Source organism: Cherax quadricarinatus, unplaced genomic scaffold, assembly GCF_038502225.1.
Source record: "Cherax quadricarinatus isolate ZL_2023a unplaced genomic scaffold, ASM3850222v1 Contig167, whole genome shotgun sequence".
NCBI lineage: Eukaryota > Metazoa > Arthropoda > Malacostraca > Decapoda > Parastacidae > Cherax > Cherax quadricarinatus.
Window position 1 is genome coordinate 162,859 of NW_027195193.1, and position 21,520 is coordinate 184,378.

A 21,520-nucleotide genomic window follows, 5' to 3' on the forward strand; every position below is an offset into this window, starting at 1 on the left:
TCATCTGCTATCCTATTCTCCGTCTTACTCTTAATTCTTTCAATTATAACTCTACCATACACTTTACCAGGTACACTCAACAGACTTATCCCCCTATAATTTTTGCACTCTCTTTTATCCCCTTTGCCTTTATACAAAGGAACTATGCATGCTCTCTGCCAATCCCTAGGTACCTTACCCTCTTCCATACATTTATTAAATAATTGCACCAACCACTCCAAAACTATATCCCCACCTGCTTTTAATTTTCTATCTTTATCCCATCAATCCCGGCTGCCTTACCCCCTTTCATTTTACCTACTGCCTCACGAACTTCCCCCACACTCACAACTGGCTCTTCCTCACTCCTACAAGATGTTATTCCTCCTTGCCCTATACACGAAATCACAGCTTCCCTATCTTCATCAACATTTAACAATTCCTCAAAATATTCCCTCCATCTTCCCAGTACCTCTAACTCTCCATTTAATAACTCTCCTCTCCTATTTTTAACTGACAAATTCATTTGTTCTCTAGGCTTTCTTAACTTGTTAATCTCACTCCAAAACTTTTTCTTATTTTCAACAAAATTTGTTGATAACATCTCACCCACTCTCTCATTTGCTCTCTTTTTACATTGCTTCACCACTCTCTTAACCTCTCTCTTTTTCTCCATATACTCTTCCCTCCTTGCATCACTTCTACTTTGTAAAAACTTCTCATATGCTAACTTTTTCTCCCTTACTACTCTCTTTACATCATCATTCCACCAATCGCTCCTCTTCCCTCCTGCACCCACTTTCCTGTAACCACAAACTTCTGCTGAACACTCTAACACTACATTTTTAAACCTACCCCATACCTCTTCGACCCCATTGCCTATGCTCTCATTAGCCCATCTATCCTCCAATAGCTGTTTATATCTTACCCTAACTGCCTCCTCTTTTAGTTTATAAACCTTCACCTCTCTCTTCCCTGATGCTTCTATTCTCCTTGTATCCCATCTACCTTTTACTCTCAGTGTAGCTACATCTAGAAAGTGATCTGATATATCTGTGGCCCCTCTATAAACATGTACATCCTGAAGTCTACTCAACAGTCTTTTATCTACCAATACATAATCCAACAAACTACTGTCATTTCGCCCTACATCATATCGTGTATACTTATTTATCCTCTTTTTCTTAAAATATGTATTACCTATAACTAAACCCCTTTCTATACAAAGTTCAATCAAAGGGCTCCCATTATCATTTACACCTGGCACCCCAAACTTACCTACCACACCCTCTCTAAAAGTTTCTCCTACTTTAGCATTCAAGTCCCCTACCACAATTACTCTCTCACTTGGTTCAAAGGCTCCTATACATTCACTTAACATCTCCCAAAATCTCTCTCTCTCCTCTGCATTCCTCTCTTCTCCAGGTGCATACACGCTTATTATGACCCACTTCTCACATCCAACCTTTACTTTAATCCACATAATTCTTGAATTTACACATTCATGTTCTCTTTTCTCCTTCCATAACTGATCATTTAACATTACTGCTACCCCTTCCTTTGCTCTAACTCTCTCAGATACTCCAGATTTAATCCCATTTATTTCCCCCCACTGAAACTCTCCTACCCCCTTCAGCTTTGTTTCGCTTAGGGCCAGGACATCCAACTTCTTTTCATTCATAACATCAGCAATCATCTGTTTCTTGTCATCCGCACTACATCCACGCACATTTAAGCATCCCAGTTTTATAAAGTTTTTCTTCTTCTCTTTTTTAGTAATTGTATACAGGAGAAGGGGTTACTAGCCCATTGCTCCCGGCATTTTAGTCGCCTCATACGACACGCATGGCTTACGGAGGAAAGATTCTTTTCCACTTCCCCATGGACAATAGAAGAAATAAAAAAGAACAAGAGCTATTTAGAAAAAGGAGAAAAACCTAGATGTATGTATATATATATATGCATGTGCGTGTCTGTGAAGTGTGACCAAAGTGTAAGTAGGAGTAGCAAGATATCCCTGTTATCTTAGCGTGTTTATGAGACAGAAAAAGAAACCCGCAATCCTACCATCATGCAAAACAGTTACAGGTTTTTGTTTCACAGTCATCTGGCAGGACGGTAGTACTTCCCTGGGTGGTTGCTGTCTACCAACCTACTATATATATATATATATATATATATATATATATATATATATATATATATATATATATATATATATATATATATATATATATATATGCAAGGAATTCGCAAGAGCAGGCGAAATATACACAAGCACTGATCTTTGGCTGAAGGAGACTCGAACTCGCGAACCTTGGAACAAGGTACGCAGTTCTTTACCAATCTACCCACACTGGACCAATACCTTGGAGTCCAGCTTGCGCTAGACTTTGATCCAAGGCAGCCAGCTTTCAGGGAGAAGGCTTACAGCTTTTCATCTCATCCCCTGCATGCATCAGCCTTACTAGAGATTTTAACAATGCAAGGAATTCGCAAGAGCAGGCGAAATATATACAAACACTGATCTCTGGCTGAAGGAGACTCGAACCTACGAACCTTGGAACAAGGTACGCAGTGCTTTACCAATTTTCCCACACTGGACCAATACCTTGGAGTCCAGCTTGCGCTACACTTTAATCCAAGGCAAAAACTTCTCATAAGCTAACTTTTTCTCTTTTCTCACACCCTTTACTTCATCATTCCACCAATCACTCCTCTTTCCTCCTGCACCCACCTTTCTATTACCACAAACTTCTGCCCCACATTCTAATACTGCATTTTTAAAACTATTCCAACCCTCTTCAACCCCCCACTACTCATCTTTGCACCGGCCGACCTTTCTGCCAATAGTTGCTTATATCTCAGCCGAACTTCCTCCTCCCTTAGTTTATACACTTTCATCTCCTTACTTGTTGTTGCCATCTTCCTTCTGTCCCATCCACCTCTTACTCTAACTGTAGCTACAACTAAATAATGATCCGATATATCAGTTGCCCCTCTATAAACATGTACATCCTGGAGCCTACCCATCAACCTTTTATCCACCAATACATAATCTAACAAACTACTTTCATTACGTGCTACATCATACCTTGTATGTTTATTTATCCTCTTTTTCATAAAATATGTATTACTTATTACCAAATTTCTTTCTACACATAGCTCAATTAAAGGCTCCCCATTTACATTTACCCCTGGCACCCCAAATTTACCTACTACTTCCTCCTCAACATTTTTACCCACTTTATCATTGAAATCCCCAACCACAAGTACTCTCACACTTGGTTCAAAACTCCCCACGCATTCACTCAACATTTCCCAAAATTTCTCTCTCTCCTCTAGACTTCTATCTTCTCCAGGTGCATATACACTTACTATAATCCACTTTTCGCATCCATCCTTTATTGTACTCCACATAATCCTTGAATTAATACATTTATACTCCCTCTTTTCCTGCCATAACTTATCCTTCAACATTATTGCTACTCCTTCTTTAGCTCTAACTCTATTTGAAACCCCTGACCTAATCCCATTTATTCCTCTCCACTGAAACTCTCCCACCCCCTTCATCTTTGTTTCACTTTAAGCCAGGACATCCAGCTTCTTTTCATTCATAACATCCACAATCATCTCTTTCTTATCATTCGCACAACATCCACGCACATTCAGACTTCCCACTTTGACAATTTTCTTATTATTATTCTTTTAGTAATTATTACAGGAAGAGGTGTTACTAGCCCATTGTTCCCGGCATTTTAGTTGACTTTTACAACACGCATGGCTTACGGAGGAAAGATTCTTATTCCACTTCCCCATGGATATAAAAGGAAAAGTAATAAGAAACAAGAACTATCAAGACAAAATCAAAGAAAACTCAGATGAGTGTGTATAAATAAACATGTACATGTATGTGTAGTGTGACCTAAGTGTAAGTAGAAGTAGCAAGACGTACCTGTAATCTTGCATATTTATGAGACAGACAAAAGACACCAGCAATCCTACCATCATGTAAAACAATTACATGTTTCTGATTTACACTCACTTAGCAGGACGGGTAGTACCTCCCTGGGTGGTTGCTGTCTACTAACCAACTACCTAGCATATATATATATATATATATATATATATCTATATATATATATATATATATATATATATATATACATATATATATATATATATATATACATATATATATATATATATATATATATATATATATATATATATATATATATATATATATATATATATATATATATATATATATATATATATATATATATATATATATGATGTGAAGAGAGTAGTAAGGGAGAAAAAGTTAGCATATGAGAAATTTTTACAAAGTAGAAGTGATGCAAGGAGGGAAGAGTATATGGAGAAAAAGAGAGAGGTTAAGAGAGTGGTGAAGCAGTGTAAAAAGAGAGCAAATGAGAGAGTGGGTGAGATGTTATCAACAAATTTTGTTGAAAATAAGAAAAAGTTTTGGAGTGAGATTAACAAGTTAAGGAAGCCTAGAGAACAAATGGATTTGTCAGTTAAAAATAGGAGAGGAGAGTTATTAAATGGAGAGTTAGAGGTATTGGGAAGATGGAGGGAATATTTTGAGGAATTGTTAAATGTTGATGAAGATAGGGAAGCTGTGATTTCGTGTATAGGGCAAGGAGGAACAACATCTTGTAGGAGTGAGGAAGACCCAGTTGCGAGTGTGGGGGAAGTTCGTGAGGCAGTAGGTAAAATGAAAGGGGGTAAGGCAGCCGGGATTGATGGGATAAAGATAGAAATGTTAAAAGCAGGTGGGGATATAGTTTTGGAGTGGTTGGTGCATTTATTTAATAAATATATGGAAGAGGGTAAGGTACCTAGGGATTGGCAGAGAGCATGCATAGTTCCTTTGTATAAAGGCAAAGCGGATAAAAGAGAGTGCAAAAAATATAGGGGGATAAGTCTGTTGAGTATACCTGGCAAAGTGTATGGTAGAGTTATTACTGAAAGAATTAAGAGTAAGACGGAGAATAGGATAGCAGATGAACAAGGAGGCTTTAGGAAAGGTACGGGGTGTGTGGACCAGGTGTTTACAGTGAAACATATAAGTGAACAGTATTTAGATAAGGCTAAAGAGGTCTTTGTGGCATTTATGGATTTGGAAAAGGCGTATGACAGGGTGGATAGGGGGGCAATGTGGCAGATGTTGCAGGTGTATGGTGTAGGAGGTAGGTTACTGAAAGCAGTGAAGAGTTTTTACGAGGATAGTGAGGCTCAAGTTAGAGTATGTAGGAAAGAGTGAAATTATTTCCCAGTAAAAGTAGGCCTTAGACAAGGATGTGTGATGTCACCGTGGTTGCTTAATATATTTATAGATGGGGTTGTAAGAGAAGTAAATGCGAGGGTCTTGGCAAGAGGCGTGGAGTTAAAAGATAAAGAATCACACATAAAGTGGGAGTTGTCACAGTTGCTCTTTGCTGATGACACTGTGCTCTTGGGAGATTCTGAAGAGAAGTTGCAGAGATTGGTGGATGAATTTGGTAGGGTGTGCAAAAGAAGAAAATTGAAAGTGAATACAGGAAAGAGTAAGGTTATGAGGATAACAAAAAGATTAAGTGATGAAAGATTGGATATCAGATTGGAGGGAGAGAGTATGGAGGAGGTGAATGTATTCAGATATTTGGGAGTGGACGTGTCAGCGGATGGGTCTATGAAAGATGAGGTGAATCATAGAATTGATGAGGGGAAAAGGGTGAGTGGTGCACTTAGGAGTCTCTGGAAACAAAGAACTTTGTCCTTGGAGGCAAAGAGGGGAATGTATGAGAGTATAGTTTTACCAACGCTCTTGTATGGGTGTGACGCATGGGTGATGAATGTTGCAGCGAGGAGAAGGCTGGAGGCAGTGGAGATGTCATGTCTGAGAGCAATGTGTGGTGTGAATATAATGCAGAGAATTCGTAGTTTGGAAGTTAGGAGGAGGTGCGGGATTACCAAAACTGTTGTCCTGAGGGCTGAGGAAGGGTTGTTGAGGTGGTTCGGACATGTGGAGAGAATGGAGCGAAACAGAATAACTTCAAGAGTGTATCAGTCTGTAGTGGAAGGAAGGCGGGGTAGGGGTCGGCCTAGGAAAGGTTGGAGGGAGGGGGTAAAGGAGGTTTTGTGTGCGAGGGGCTTGGACTTCCAGCAGGCATGCGTGAGCGTGTTTGATAGGAGTGAATGGAGACAAATGGTTTTTAATACTTGACGTGCTGTTGGAGTGTGAGCAAAGTAACATTTATGAAGGGGTTCGGGGAAACCGGCAGGCCGGACTTGAATCCTGGAGATGGGAAGTACAGTGCCTGCACTCTGAAGGAGGGGTGTTAATGTTGCAGTTTAAAAACTGTAGTGTAAAGCACCCTTCTGCCAAGACAGTGATGGAGTGAATGATGGTGAAAGTTTTTCTTTTTCGGGCCACCCTGCCTTGGTGGGAATCGGCCAGTGTGATAATAAATAAAAAATATATTTATATATATATATATATATATATATAAATATATATATATATATATATATATATATATATATATATATATATATATATATATATATATATATATATATATATATATATATAATGCATATGTATATATAAGCAGAAGGCATATAAGGGCGATATTGAGCTTTGCGGTTAAGTTACAACACCAGACAATTTATGATGATGTAGGTTGGTCAAGGACCTGTCAGACACAGCTTACATTCTACCCAAGCTTTAGATTTTAACTCGTCAAATATATTATAAATATTTTCTAAATTTTATTAATTATAAATGAATCCATTTTCTATAATCCTAAGGCAATATTCATATTAATTTCAAAACTATTTTTTATGAAACTTGATTCTAATATATTTCTTTGAACTATGGACCTACTTAATGTATCATAACTTTCTAGGCCTTTTGAAAATCAGTTGGATGGTTAAAATCTCTCACATGATAAACAGAGCATTAGACTCTTGTCCACTTCTAATGCTTTATTTATGTTGTTGTAATCTTAGTTCAAAACTTTTCTCAGTTTGACTGTATTAAACTGTATCTGCAACGTCTCTGCAGAATCAATATCTCACTGTCATCTGCAAAAATGTCTGTGATAACTCTCACTGTGTGTTTGATTCCTCATTTTATATTCCCACACTTGTTCCCAACACCTGAGTACTTACTTCTCTTACAACACCATCTATAAATGTACTGAACTACCATGGTGATATCACGCATACCTGTCTAACGCCTTCTTTTACTCGGAAATTATCTCCCTCTTTCCTACAGTACATACTATCACCAGCACCTTCCCGTTTTTCATACATTTATTAAATAAAAGCATAAACTTCTCCAAAATTATATCCCCACCTGCTTTTAACACATCCTTCTTGATCCCACCAATCCCAGTTCATTTACTCTCTTTACTTTTACCCACAGCCCATCGCGCCTCCCTCACACTCACATCTCGTTCTTCCTCACTCCTTCAAGATGTTATACCTCACTGGATAGTGCAGAAAATCACAGCTTCGCTCTCGTCATTAACGTTAACCAGTTACTTAACATATACCCTCCATCTTCCCAATACCTCCAACGCCTTGCTGCATCATTTGTAGACCTTTTCCCAAGCCAGTACGATATTATTTGCGATACTATACATTTCCCTTTTTTTAATCCATTGCTATCCTTCTTTCTTTGCACACACTGTTCAATACACCTACTACTTTCTTTCCTTGGTTCATGTGCAACTCTCAGTTCCTTTCATAGACCTGTCCGCCAGCAATGAATATATTTACTTGTTTCATGCTCTGTTCTTAAAGTTTGATGTCGAATATTTTGTTACCGAGACTTACTGTTATAACCTCACTATTCATTGTATTTTCATCTTTTTTTCCTTAAATACCTTCTTAACTCATCAGCACTACAACATTTATTGTAACAATATCAATATGTTTGCTACTTCTCTAAATGAATGTATTTCTTATTTTTAGCTTGTTGAAACTGAATCTGAAATAACCTATCACAGAGAATATTAGAAACACATGTGGTTCTATGTTACATATATTAACTTAATATACCTCTGAGGGAAGGCTTGCGGCTGTCTGCTGACATTCTTAAAAATGATTCCATTCGTCGTGGAGCATCAGTTGTAAATTGTTCGTCTCATTGTTGTGATATATTTAAAATGGATAACTGTTCATTGTGTACATCTGTGTTTATTTTGCTTAAGTTATATTTTTGTACTGCATACACTTATCAATATTTACACTCGATTTCTTTTGCCCAGTTATTTGAAATCCTTACTTCAGAGTAACATAAGCAGACTACAGTGCTTGAACGGTACTGACAGATTTTGCTATTTATGTGGCAAGTATACACTATGTGATTAACAAATTGCATACAAGGGCTACTTTGGTTGCAAAGTAGGGAATCAAGTGAAACACATATGCAAGATCAAAATCAACAGAGTTTAGGTAAGTCCCCTGTGTGGTGAGCGGGAAAGACGGGACAGGCGAAGAATAGCGCTGGAGAGGAGTGTCCATAGTCGTAGAGATAGTGCCAGGGCTTAACCTCAGCAGCTAGGTGCTCGTGGAGGGGACTGGAGAAACAAGAGGAGTAGGCTGAGAACGAGAATGCATCGTTCTTAGTTGGTGGAAGTCTTGATTCTTGGGTAACTTGCAGCAGGCTTGGTCGCAGGAGGGGAGGCAGGTGGGGACAACATAGGCATCTCAGTTGTGGGTGTTATATAACGTGGAGCATTTGTGGAAGAGCAGTTCTAATATTTCTTGAAATTGGTTCTGGAGAGGTGATACAGCTTTGTTTTATTACCAAAAGTAAACCGGAGTGGTTTGATGAACTCCAGAACTTGGATTCGAGTGAAATAGTGTGGAGTCTCACAAGCGAACTTAACAGACCCAACAGAGAGCCCTTTGTACAGTTTTGTGCAGGTCATGGTGTCCTCATTCGAAGGAGATGTGTAGAAAATCACGTTATTCCAAGTGGGTGAACTGGTGCAGTAGTCATCAACAACATCCTCTTCCTCAGAAGAGGATTCAGAGGACGAGTCTACGATGATGCTGGCAGGTGACTGTGGAACGGCAGTAGTGGGGAGGTACATTGGTGATGTGTCAACAGGTTGGGAGACGTGGAGGGAGGGGTTAATGCGGAATAATCAGCGTTGTCAGCGGTGGAGGTAGTTGTAGAAGTTTCAGGAATAGTTGCTTAGGCAGGAGACAGGTCTGCAGGTGCAGTGAAGTTCACAATGTTGGGAAGAATCTTGAGGATGTCTGCTGAAGGCATGGAGCCAGGGAAATTGAAGGCAGGCATGTTATTCAGGCGGAACAGTTCGTTAATAGCGGTGTTGAAAGTGTCGGGGTTTGCCGCATTTGCAAGGTGTACATACACCTTGCAGTACAACCCCATTTAGGGGGAATCGTCAGGGAGTGGAGAGAGGGAGTTGCTGGGCGAAGGTGTCTGTAGAGTGGCGTGTAGAATCTTGGTAATATCAGATTGTAGTTTGGTTATTGCAGTGTATGTCGGTGAATTGGAGGTGTTCTTCTTCAGATCTTCTTTAGTTTCCTTGGATATAATTTCTTGTGTGAGTGGTCACTTAGCTGCAAGGGTACGATTACCTTTGCAATTAAGACATGTTAGAGCAGTAATGATGGTGCAGGATCTAAATTCGTGTCCATGATTCCCACATTTAGAACAGAACCTTTTATCCTTGATTGGGCAGTGTTGATGTGATTATAGGAGTAACAGGTCTAGCAATGGGAGACGTGTGTGAAGCGCTTAGGTTCTATATGGCTTGGGTGGATGTGATAATATGAGATGACCAGTCTTTCAGACAGAGCTTGAGCAGCTATGCAGATGTCCGAGAAAGTGATCTTTATCATTGATGAGGCTATGCAGATGTCCGAGAAAGTGATCTTTATCATTGATGAGGCGTTAATTAAGGATCTTGGTGATGATGTCTACCGAGGCCCAAGTGTTCTCTTCCTCGATAGGTGTCTTCAGTCCTTTAGTTGAGAGACGTGATGATCTTGTTAAGGCGGTTGCTAAAACTAGCTTCGACGAGGCATTGATTACTCCATTCACAGGCTTGATTTTCACACGATGCGACAGCATTGTAAGAAAGGAGGTGGCGCTTGTAAAATATAAATTCCCCTCCCCAGCGGGGATCGAAGGAAGACTTCTTGAGTGTAGAGCGACTGAGTCCTGCCAGTAGCAAGGTCAGCTGTATTTGTACCTCTGGACTGACCAATTCCATTTGCAGTCTCATTGGTGTGGCGAGAACCGATGAATCTCCTCATAGACTGTTATTTCTGCTTGGTTAATGGTTGGTTTCTCGAAGAAAAACAAGAATATGAAAACACATCCAGATTGTGAGTCTCCAATGAAATCTGTTCCACATTGTCTGGACACACCTATACCTGTTCCACATAATGAAAATGATAGTAGTGAAGAGACTGATAACATTGAGCTTAATCAACGACAATAATATGAGACTCTGAAAGAACCTCGCTTAATCACTCTACAAAACAGATGGGACGTGCAACTTTGACCACCCTAGAAAATGCCGTGCCCATATGACAATAGGAAAATACAAACTCACTTCCTGTAAGCTTTTTCACCCTGAAATGTGTCCCTCTTCAGTATAGAAAAGACTGTGCTATAACTTAAATTGCCAGGCACACCATCTAAAGGGGACAAAAAGATACAAAATATCCAGGCTATGGGAAAACCTGGGTAGCCACAGCCACTCAAGAGGGAGAGGTTTTTTAGTGCCAGGAAAAAAAAACTGGCAGGAAATGGCGGAAATCGTACGCCAAATCCAGTCATTTCTGGAGTTGAACCACAGTCGATGGCCTCCACTCCAAACCAACAGATACTAGTGCCGGGAAAAAGTCTCCCCCCCCAGTACCACCAATACCACCAGTCCGTTGATATTCTTCTTTGCAAATATACAGGGTCTAAAGCCAGCAACGAACAACAAAATACCTTCCATCCGTGGACTGCTTGCAGAGGCAAATGCAATGTTCGCGGCTTTCACAGAGACCCACATAAAGGATCACTTGGACAACGAAATATGGATTCCAGGTTACGACCTATACAGATGTGACAGAGTGAACAGGCAAAAGGAAGGGGGGGTTGGACTGTATATCGCAGAGTCACTTGTTTGCACAGAACTGCTTAATGCCTCAAATGATGTAGTGAAAGTTTTAGCAGTAAAGATCGAGAACCAAAACCTAGTCATTGTGGTAGTCTACAAGCCTCCGGATGCAACGTCCCAGGAATTCCAGGAACAGCTGTTAAAAATTGACCACTGGAAAATCTGCCAGTTCCGGCCCCCAACATCTTGCTCCTGGGGGACTTCAACTTGAGACACCTAAAATGGAGGAATATAGCAAATAATGTTGTTGCAGTGATAACACCAGGAGGCAACTCTGACGAGAACACACACACACACACGAGCTTTTAAATCTCTGCAAAAAATTCAACTTAAACCAGCGAATAATAGAGCCTACTAGACTAGAGAATACACTAGACCTCATCTTCACTAACAATGATGATCTAATACGAAATGTCATCATATCAAAAACAATATACTCAGATCACAACATAATGCGCGGAGCCCCAAACCGACAAAATGAAATTAGTCACGAGGGAGCCTTCACAAAATTCAACTTCAATAACAAGAATATAAAGTGGGACCAAGTAAATCAAGTCTTAAATGATATAAGCTGGGAAGATATACTAAGCAACACAGACCCCAACTTATGCCTAGAACAGATTAACTCGGTGGCACTCGGAAAAGAATAAAAGAGCGGCTAAAAGAGGCCAATATATTTGAAATGCGTAGGGAGTCACTGGTCAGAGAAATAGCAAACATCGAACTTAAGCTAAAGGAATCTTATAGGAGTCAGGAATCGCGGGAAGAACTAAAAGCCATAAATGAAATCGAAAGAAACCCAAAGTATTTCTTTTCTTATGTCAAATCAAAGTCGAGAACAACATCCAGTATTGGGCCCTTACTTAAACAAGATGGGTCCTACACAGATGACAGCAAGGAAATGAGTGAGCTACTCAAGTCCCAATATAACTCAGTTTTAGCAAGCCGCTAACCAGACTGAGAGTCGAAGATCAAAATGAATTTTTATGAGAGAGCCACAAAATTTGGTTTACACAAGCCTCTCTGATATTATCCTGACGCCAAATGACTTCGAACATGCGATAAATGACATGCCCATTCTCTCTGCCCCAGGGCCAGGCTCATGGAACTCCGTGTTCATCAAGAACTGCAAGAAGCCCCTATCACGAGCTTTCACCTTCCTATGGAGAGGGAGCATGGACACGGGGGTCGTCCTACAGTTACTAAAAACAACAGACATAGCCCCACTCCACAAAGGGGGCTGTAAAGCAATAGCAAAGAACTACAGACCGATAGCACTAACATCCCATATCATAAAATCTTTGAAAGGGTCCTACGAAGCAAGATCACCACCCATCTAGTTACCCATCAATTACACAAACCAGGGCAACATGGGCTTAGAGCAGGTCGCTCCTGTCTGTCTCAGCTACTGGATCACTACGACAAGGTCTTAGATGCACTAGAAGACAAAAAGAATGCAGATGTAATATATACAGACTTTGCAAAAGCCTTCGACAAGTGTGACCATGGCTTAATAGCGCACAAAATGCGTGCTAAAGGAATAACAGGAAAAGTTGGTAGATGGATCTATAATTTCCTCACAAACAGAACACAAAGAGTAGTAGTCAACAGAGTGAAGTCTGAGGCGACTACGGTGAAAAGCTCCGTTCCACAAGGCACAATACTCGCTCCCATCTTGTTTCTCATCCTCATATCAGACAAAGACAAGGATGTCAGCCACAGCACCGTGTCTTCCTTTGCAGATGACACCCGAATCTGCATGACAGTGTCTTCCATTGCAGACACTGCAAGGCTCCAGGCGGACATCAACCAAATCTTTCAGTGGGCTGCAGAAAACAATATGAAGTTCAACGATGAGAAATTTCAATTACTCAGATATGGTAAACATGAGGAAATTAAAACTTCATCAGGGTACAAAACAAATTCCTTCCACAAAATTGAGCGAAAAACCAACGTCAAAGACCTGGGAGTGATCATGTCGGAGGATCTCACCTTCAAAAATCATAACATTGTATCAATCGCATCTGCTAGAAAAATGACAGGATGGATAATGAGAACCTTCAATACTAGGGATGCCAAGCCCATGATGACACTCTTCAGGTCACTTGTTCTATCTAGGCTGGAATATTGCTGCACACTAACAGCACCTTTCAAGGCAGGTGAAATTGCTGACCTAGAAAATATATAGAGAACTTTCACGGTGTGCATAACGGAGATAAAACACCTCAATTACTGGGAGAGCTTGAAGTTCCTGAACCTGTACTCCCTGGAACGCAGGCGGGAGAGATACATGATTATATACACCTGGAAAATCCTAGAGGGACTAGTACCGAACTTGTACACGAAAATCACTCACAACGAAAGGAAAAGACTCGGCAGACGATGCAACATCCCCCCAATGAAAAGCAGGGGTCACTAGCACGTTAAGAGACCATACAATAAGTGTCATGGGCCCGAGACTGTTCAACTGCCTCCCAGCATACATAAGGGGGATTACCAATAGACCCCTGGCTGTCTTCAAGCTGGCACTGGTCAGGCACCTAAAGTCGGTACCTGACCAGCCGGGCTGTGGCTCCTACGTTGGATTGCGTGCAGCCAGCAGTAACAGCTTGGTTGATCAGGCTCTGATCCACCAGGAGGCCTGGTCACAGACCGGGCCGCGGGGGCGTTGACCCCCGGAACTCTCTCCAGGTTAACTCCAGGTAATAGTTAAATGGCCTTCCCAAGGAAGGCAGCACTGCTTGGATCACGTTTTTATAGTGGAACTTTTTAGCAAAAGAAACAAAAGAATCTCATTTTCGTGTACAACATATTAGTTTGGAGACCAGCGTATGTTTGTGTGTGTGTTTGTGTGTATGTTTGTGTGTATGTTTGTGTGTATGTTTGTGTGTGTGTTTGTGTGTATGTTTGTGTGTATGTTTGTGTGTATGTTTGTGTGTATGTTTGTGTGTATGTTTGTGTGTATGTTTGTGTGTATGTTTGTGTGTATGTTTGTGTGTATGTTTGTGTGTATGTTTGTGTGTATGTTTGTGTGTATGTTTGTGTGTATGTTTGTGTGTATGTTTGTGTGTATGTTTGTGTGTATGTTTGTGTGTATGTTTTTGTTTGTTTGTATGTTTGTGTGTATGTTTGTGTGTATGTTTGTATGTATGTTTGTGTGTATGTTTGTGTGTATGTTTGTGTGTATGTTTGTGTGTATGTTTGTGTGTATGTTTGTGTGTATGTTTGTGTGTGTGTTTGTGTGTGTGTTTGTGTGTATGTTTGTGTGTATGTTTGTGTGTATGTTTGTGTGTATGTTTGTGTGTATGTTTGTGTGTATGTTTGTGTGTATGTTTGTGTGTATGTTTGTGTGTATGTTTGTGTGTATGGCACAGTGAAGGAACTGGGATAAGAACTCTATTCCGTTGAACGAAGATTATTCAACGATTCTAACAAGGTCATTTTAAAAGCTGTGCTCCTTCACATTGGCACTAAAAAGACATTTGTGAAAATGAACTGTCCTGTGGTATTAAAGGAAACTTACGAGTCCATGGAAATTAAACTCAGACTAACAAAATACTACGACCACATGCGGAATATAGGTGGAGACCACAAACTTGTAGGGAATACTTCGTTTTTAACTTACTAACACAAAACACATATGCTTCTTTAGTCTGTGAAATAATCGTGACGATGCTAACCACACATATGCTTCTTTAGTCTGTGAAATAATCGTGACGATGCTAACCACACATATGCTTCTTTAGTCTGTGAAATAATCGTGACGATGCTAACCACACATTTGCTTCTTTAGTCTGTGAAATAATCGTGACGATGCTAACCACACATATGCTTCTTTAGTCTGTGAAATTATCGTGATGATGCTAACCATACATATGCTTCTTTAGTCTGTGAAATAATCGTGACGATGCTAACCACTACAAGATCAATAATAGCTGGCAAGAAAAAGACCTTCTTTCAGTAAAATTCAATATACTACATATACTTCGGTCTGGAGTTTTATGATTCTCTGACCGTGGGTTCTATCCCCACCCACGGTATGGTTTGAATGCAACATATGCATCTAGTGAATCCTCAGTTAAAAGACATTTTTTGCACCATTACAAATAAAGTTGGGCTTAAATAAAAACTTTGTAAGGATTAGTGGTGGTGAATGTGCAGGAATTTTGTGCCAAAATGAAAAATTTGGAGTTTTAACTGACGTAAAACTTTAGGCCGCATTATTTAGTGGGCCACAATAACGAATATATTAATCCGACCCAGTGTTCCTATCAAAATTGACCCCACTGGAGTAGGCTGCATGCGAGGCTTTCAAAATGGTTAGGTTAGGTTAGGTTCGTCAGGAAACAGGACAAATGTTTCCTGACTCGGGTCTTAGTCAGATGATGACCCGCCTTTGGAGCTTTTGGTCATCTGACCGAGGCCTTCCGCTGGCTTACCGGTCCACCCCTTTAAAAATTATGGTCATTTATAACCATTGTTATATTTTTTTTTCAAAATGGTTGTTTAGAACCTCCAAGAAAGACATAAAACAGACAATTATGCCAAGTTACTGTAACACAGCAGAAGCACACAGAGCACTGAACTTATTTATAATCTTGAAAATACACTTTCTTTGTTCACACTTGGACTTGTTTGCTTTTACTCTCGGTCTTGTTCGTGATGAGCTTAGTAAAATACTTATTTCATCAGGATATCACTATAATAAACGTACGCCATCAGTGGAGTTTCAGTCCAACGTGATACACTTTTAAATATTTTCTTGAGTATCCGCACTGCATGTCCATCACAGGTGCAAATCACCTACCTTTCACCTCAGTATATAAACTTGCACAGCACAACCACCTTCATGACTGCTGGAACAATAATGAAGGGCACTCACACTGTTGGAACCTGTTGTAATATGCAGGTCTATATTGAAAAGTAGAGCAAATAAACAATTTTAATAATGATATTCATTGTTAGTGATCTAAAGTTAGTTGGAAATTACTACTTTGGTCTCGGAAGCATTTTGGCTGTTAACCAGTGTAATCACAGTGTTTATTTTACAACATGCACTAACCTCAGCCTTACTCTCCTTATACAAATTTTTAGCAGCCTGCTTTAAGTATTAAAGAAGCCTGTACACTATGTCCATCTCCACCTTTTCAAATTCCGTTAACATTCCTAAAATTTATTCTTCCTTATCTCTGCATTTCTTGCTTATCAGCTGTAAAGTGAGAAATTGATGTATACTTAATTAGAGGGAATAGATTTAGGGAAACTGATAAACCAAACTTCAGTTCAGGAGATGAAAATTACAATAGAAGGCAACAGTGACTTTGTCTTGGCAATTATGCAAATCGCGTTTAACAGATTTATAATTCAATATGTGAGAATATTTATCTGGTTAACAAGGATCTTTGGGGGCTGTAGGCCTATCAGCTTCCTCAATCTGCCTCTACGCAAAAAAAAAAAAATATTATATAAAATTACTTTGTTGAAAGTAAATGTCCTAACGCTAGTTCTGTCGTACATCAGTAAGAAAAAACTTATACAAAACAAAATCCATTATTTACAGTGATGTTGTGCTTTTGCTTCCATCTGTGGATTACTGAAAAGGGTCACCAGTGTATACTTTTTGCAAAAGAGAATGCATGCGACAATAGGATGTATATTGCTAAATTATACATGATAGTGTTCGCTGTGAGCTACACCCTGTTTGTTATTCACTACAGCTTTCTGAGGCAGAACCGTTCTTCAGCATCTCTTTATAAAAATGGAAATTATGAAAAATTATAAAAAAAAATATAATTAAACATCATATGTTGCTTAACAGTAAAAGTCGTACCTGAATATCTGGATGAAGACCAAGAATATACAAGATGGAGTTGATGGCTGAAGCTGTGGTGTCGTGACCAGCAAACATGAAAGTGTCCACTTCCTTCCGAATTTCTTCATCATTGAAGTCCGGATTCTCTTCTGAGTATTCCAACAAAAGATCCAGGAAAGCTCGACGGTTTTTAATTCCTGCGAACACAAGATTATACATTAAAACAAACTTTGTGTCCCCCCCCCAAAAAAAAAAATATACAATTTTCTTTGAATAATTAATAAATAATTTTTCATTATAGAGTAAAACACATTTGCTTTTGCTCGAATCCTACTTGAAAAATAACCATATTTTTGCTTAATATAATGTGTATTTTTAGTATTCTTCTAGGAATATATTACGAATAGGAGATCTTTTTTAAAAAGGTTTAGGATTACCCCGGGTTACGTTTTCTTCTCAAGGAGAAAAAGGGGGGGGGTCTCCTTTTATCGGAATACAGTTATTGAAACAAATTCCTTGATGTTTCGTTTATATCAATCTTAATCAAAAGGGGTAAATTAAGACAAAGCCGTCTATACTATGTTAACTTTAATGAACATACTTATCTTCATTCAGAATATACAATAAAAGGTATATTCAAATTCTTATGATTTGGGCCCATTAAATACTAAGCAATTTCAATGCTTAAATAGACCAAGTTAATAATCTTTGAACATACTATTTAAATTAATATATATACTTCCTTACAGCTCAGATAGAGGTACCACTTTTCCAATAACCGAGAAAACACCAATTTCCCAAGCTCGTCCTTGCATTAGGGAGATGTATGCAAACACTAAAATAATCCTCGAATAGATGAGTTGGTCTGTTTCCCCATTCACAGGCCAGACACAGGTATGGTAGGATTGTGGACAGTGGAGTCAGAGTGCACATGCTGTGGATTCCATCTCACATTGGTCTTCAGATGCATGATAGAACTGATAAATTGGCTAAGCTGTATGCTTTCAAAGAGGGAGTAGATTACAATCTTGGCTTGTCAGGTAGTAGTTTGAGAACAATAATACGAAAAGAACTTCAGCTGAATTTTATGGACTTAAGGCTCAGGGAGATTGACACCAGTGAGTCCATCTATCATCATTCTATCATGCAGGAGGAGCCACATGTCTATGGTGCATCCAACAAAATAAGCAGACTCTTGGATGTCACTACCGCCCGGCTCCGGCTGGGTTACAAGTATCTTTGGCAGGTTAAATCACCACCACCAGATGTAGACCAAACGAAATGTAAACTTTGCCAGATGGATTATTGTCACACCCTGCATCATTATGTACTGGAGTGCGATAAAATTAATGAATTTAGAAACAACTCACTCAGAAGTGTTCAAGAAATGGCAAAGTATTTTATCCACAGTGGTATATTACAGACCATTCTGGAGAAATACCCTGACTTTGCTAGCTGTAAATAAAGCATTACCACATATGTGCATGTGTGTGTGTGTGTGTGTGTGTGTGTGTGTGTGTGTGTGTGTGTGTGTGTGAGTATGAGTGTGTGTGTGTATGAGTGTGTGTGTGTGTGTATGAGTGAGTGTGCGTGTGTGTGTATGAGTTTGTGTGTGTGTGTGTGTGTGTGTGTGTGTGTGTGTGTGTGTGTGTTTATGTGTGTGTGTGTATGAATTTGTATGTGTGTGTGTGTGAGAGAGAGAGAGACTCAGCAATCAACATTTGCACCAATAACTCACTACAGTTGTGACCGGGTGTGGAAGTGTGAATTGCTCATTACTCTAAAATTTGTTCATGATTGCAGCCATGTATAAACGTAAGTAACCATTCTTACAGTATTCATTACCTTTGTAACTTGTGAGTTCATTACCTTGTACCTAGTTCAGCCATCAAAACTTTGGAGCCCGGTCCCTGGACCCATTGTGTACCTCTGTAATCTGTAAATACCTTTGTAACTTGTCATGATTGTGACTAGACCTACCTGGAGTTCATTACCTTTGTAAATTGTGAGTTCATTACCTTTGTAAATTGTGAATTCATTACCTCTGTAACTTGCAAAGCTATCAAAACTTTGAGGCCCAGTCCCTGGACCAATTATGTACCTCTGTAATCTTTTGACTACCGCCCACAGGATGGGTATGGGGTGAATAATAAACATATTAAACTAACTAACAGGGTAGACGAGGAAGAGCCAAAGCTAAGTAGGACTGTTCCGGCTTGTCCGAGAGAGACTGCCGGGAACAAGCCTCGTGAATGGCAGGTAAACAGAAGGCGCCAAATCATGACGTCATAAACAACCCAACTCTTGGACAAAGTCGAGCTTGTTATACTTAACCGTACATATATACACAAATGATGAAGTATGACTGATAATACTATGACGATCCAGCGGCTTCGGTTTAGGTATTACCGAAGCAGCTAGCGAGATAGTATTATCTGGATGATAAAAGCAAAGAAATATTACGATACATCGTAACAGAATATCATAGATTAAATTTATTAAATAATGCTTAGATAAGTTATTTAGAGTTATGCTGTATTCAGATTAATTTTAGTAGATTTATAGCATAAATAAATATATGTACACACAGGGAGAAGCCTTAGGACTCATCCTCAATCCCTCCAAGTGTGAAATCATTACAATGAACCAAGAAATAATCAATTCTGCGCGAACAATCCTCCCGGAAGTCTCTACTACCACTCCATCCAACAGTACCCTCTTGGGAGCACCGCTGGGTCACCAGGCCATCGACACGGTCCTCAAGGACAAATTGAATGGCCTGAAGAGAATGAAGGAGAGAATAAGCAACCTTGATGCCCATGATGCAATGTATCTCTTCACAGGTGTCTTACTATGCCAAGACTCACTCACTTCCTGAGGTGCGCACCTTCTTTTGACAACCCAATACTCAACGAATATGATGCACTCTTGAGATCAACCTATAAGGAAACACTGAATCTGTCATTAGAAGATCTGCAATGGGATCAGGCAACCCTCCTAGTGCGACCGGGAGGTATAGGGGTGCGCAAAGCAATGCTGGTAGCTTTACCTGCATTCCTGGCTTTGTGTCTGGCTTCCAGTGGATTAGTCAAGAAGATTGTCCCTGAACGCTTGAGAGATGCATAGGAGCTCAAGACCCTAGGCTCACTGAAGCAGCCATGCGGTGAGACAGCCTTGCAGACTCCTCCAGTAGACCAGCTTCTCCCAAAGGGGAAAAACAGTCCCACTGGGACAAACCGATCATGGAAAAAATCGCCAGTGCAATGCTCACAAATGCTTCAGGAAAGGACATAGCTCGTCTCCTAGTAGTGAAGGCACCACACTCAGGAGATTTCCTTCTAGCTGTTCCCAATTCCTCCGTGGGTACTCGTCTCGATCCACAGGCCATTCGGATTGGTGAAGCTCCTCGCCTAGCCACCCCCATCCTCACCAAACATAGGTGTATTTGTGGCAGGGCAACGGCTGATTAATTCGGACCTCATGGTCTCGTGTGTCACACATCAGAAATGAAGTATACCAGACATGAGGAGGTCAGCGACATCATAAAGAGAAGCCTCGCCACAGCCCGTTGCCCAGCCCAACGGAAGGCCCATGTGCAGAGGTCTGATGGAAGTCAAAAGCGTCCAGATGGAGCCGCTATGCTACCCTTGAAGGATGGTAAGCAGATTGCCTGGGACTACACCTGTGCTGCCACACTGGCAGACACCTACTTGCCATACTCTGAAGCTAAAGGGGGTAGAGCTACCAGCCACAGGGAAACCCAGAAGTCCCGCAAATGTGAAGGCCTTCCCCCTTGCTATAACTTCATCCCAATAGGGTCGGAGATCATTGGAGCATGGGGCAAGTGTGCTCTAAAGTTCCTCAAAGAGCTGGGTGAAAAACTCATCATAGAAACAAAGGACAACAGGGTGGCCACCTTCCTCTTTCAGAGACTCAGTGTCGCGATCCAGAAGGGAAATACCTGCAGCATTCTGGTCACATGGCCCACCGCCTGGTAGCTGGACGAAGTTTTCGAGATGTATTTCTGAGTGTTTATCCATGTTATTCAACTCTCTATTGCATTTTTGTCGATAAAGTGTCTATAAATTTAATATAGTGGGTAGAAGGAGAAAATTTTCAAACAGCTTCAGGAAGAACCTTGAGTTTTCCCTAAAGCAAGTTTATTCTTTTCTCTGAGGATGATGGGCCCCAGGACAGTTCCATAGGTGGTACCTCCCTATATTTTTATATATATATATATATATATATATATATATATATATATATATATATATATATATATATATATATATATATATATATATATATATATATATATATATATATATATATATTCAAGTACACGGCTAGCAGTACCCTATCTTACATTCCTAAAGCGGTTCGCCCATATGCAGCAGGAAAATTCACAGACCTTCTTAATGGTGCCTCGGGCTTCTAAGTTGGTGGAACCTCTATTCACCTGCTTAAAACATGGTGCAACCTACTCCTGTTCGGCAATGTCTGTCTTACAGTTCCTGAAAGACGAGGCAAACTGCTAACTATATCAGTCATCAAG

At 40.0% G+C, this 21,520-nt stretch overlaps 1 protein-coding gene across 1 annotated transcript in view; it reads right to left on the reverse strand.

Moving 5' to 3' along the window:
- The window catches only part of LOC128692288 (cytochrome P450 4C1), a 209,561-nt gene that overhangs the window by 90,352 nt on the left and 97,689 nt on the right, over nucleotides 1–21,520 (reverse strand). Inside the window, exon 8 of the mRNA XM_070080134.1 lies at nucleotides 16,984–17,162. Within this exon, the coding sequence (XP_069936235.1) occupies nucleotides 16,984–17,162 (179 nt within the window). The remainder of the gene's footprint in view (nucleotides 1–16,983; nucleotides 17,163–21,520) is intronic.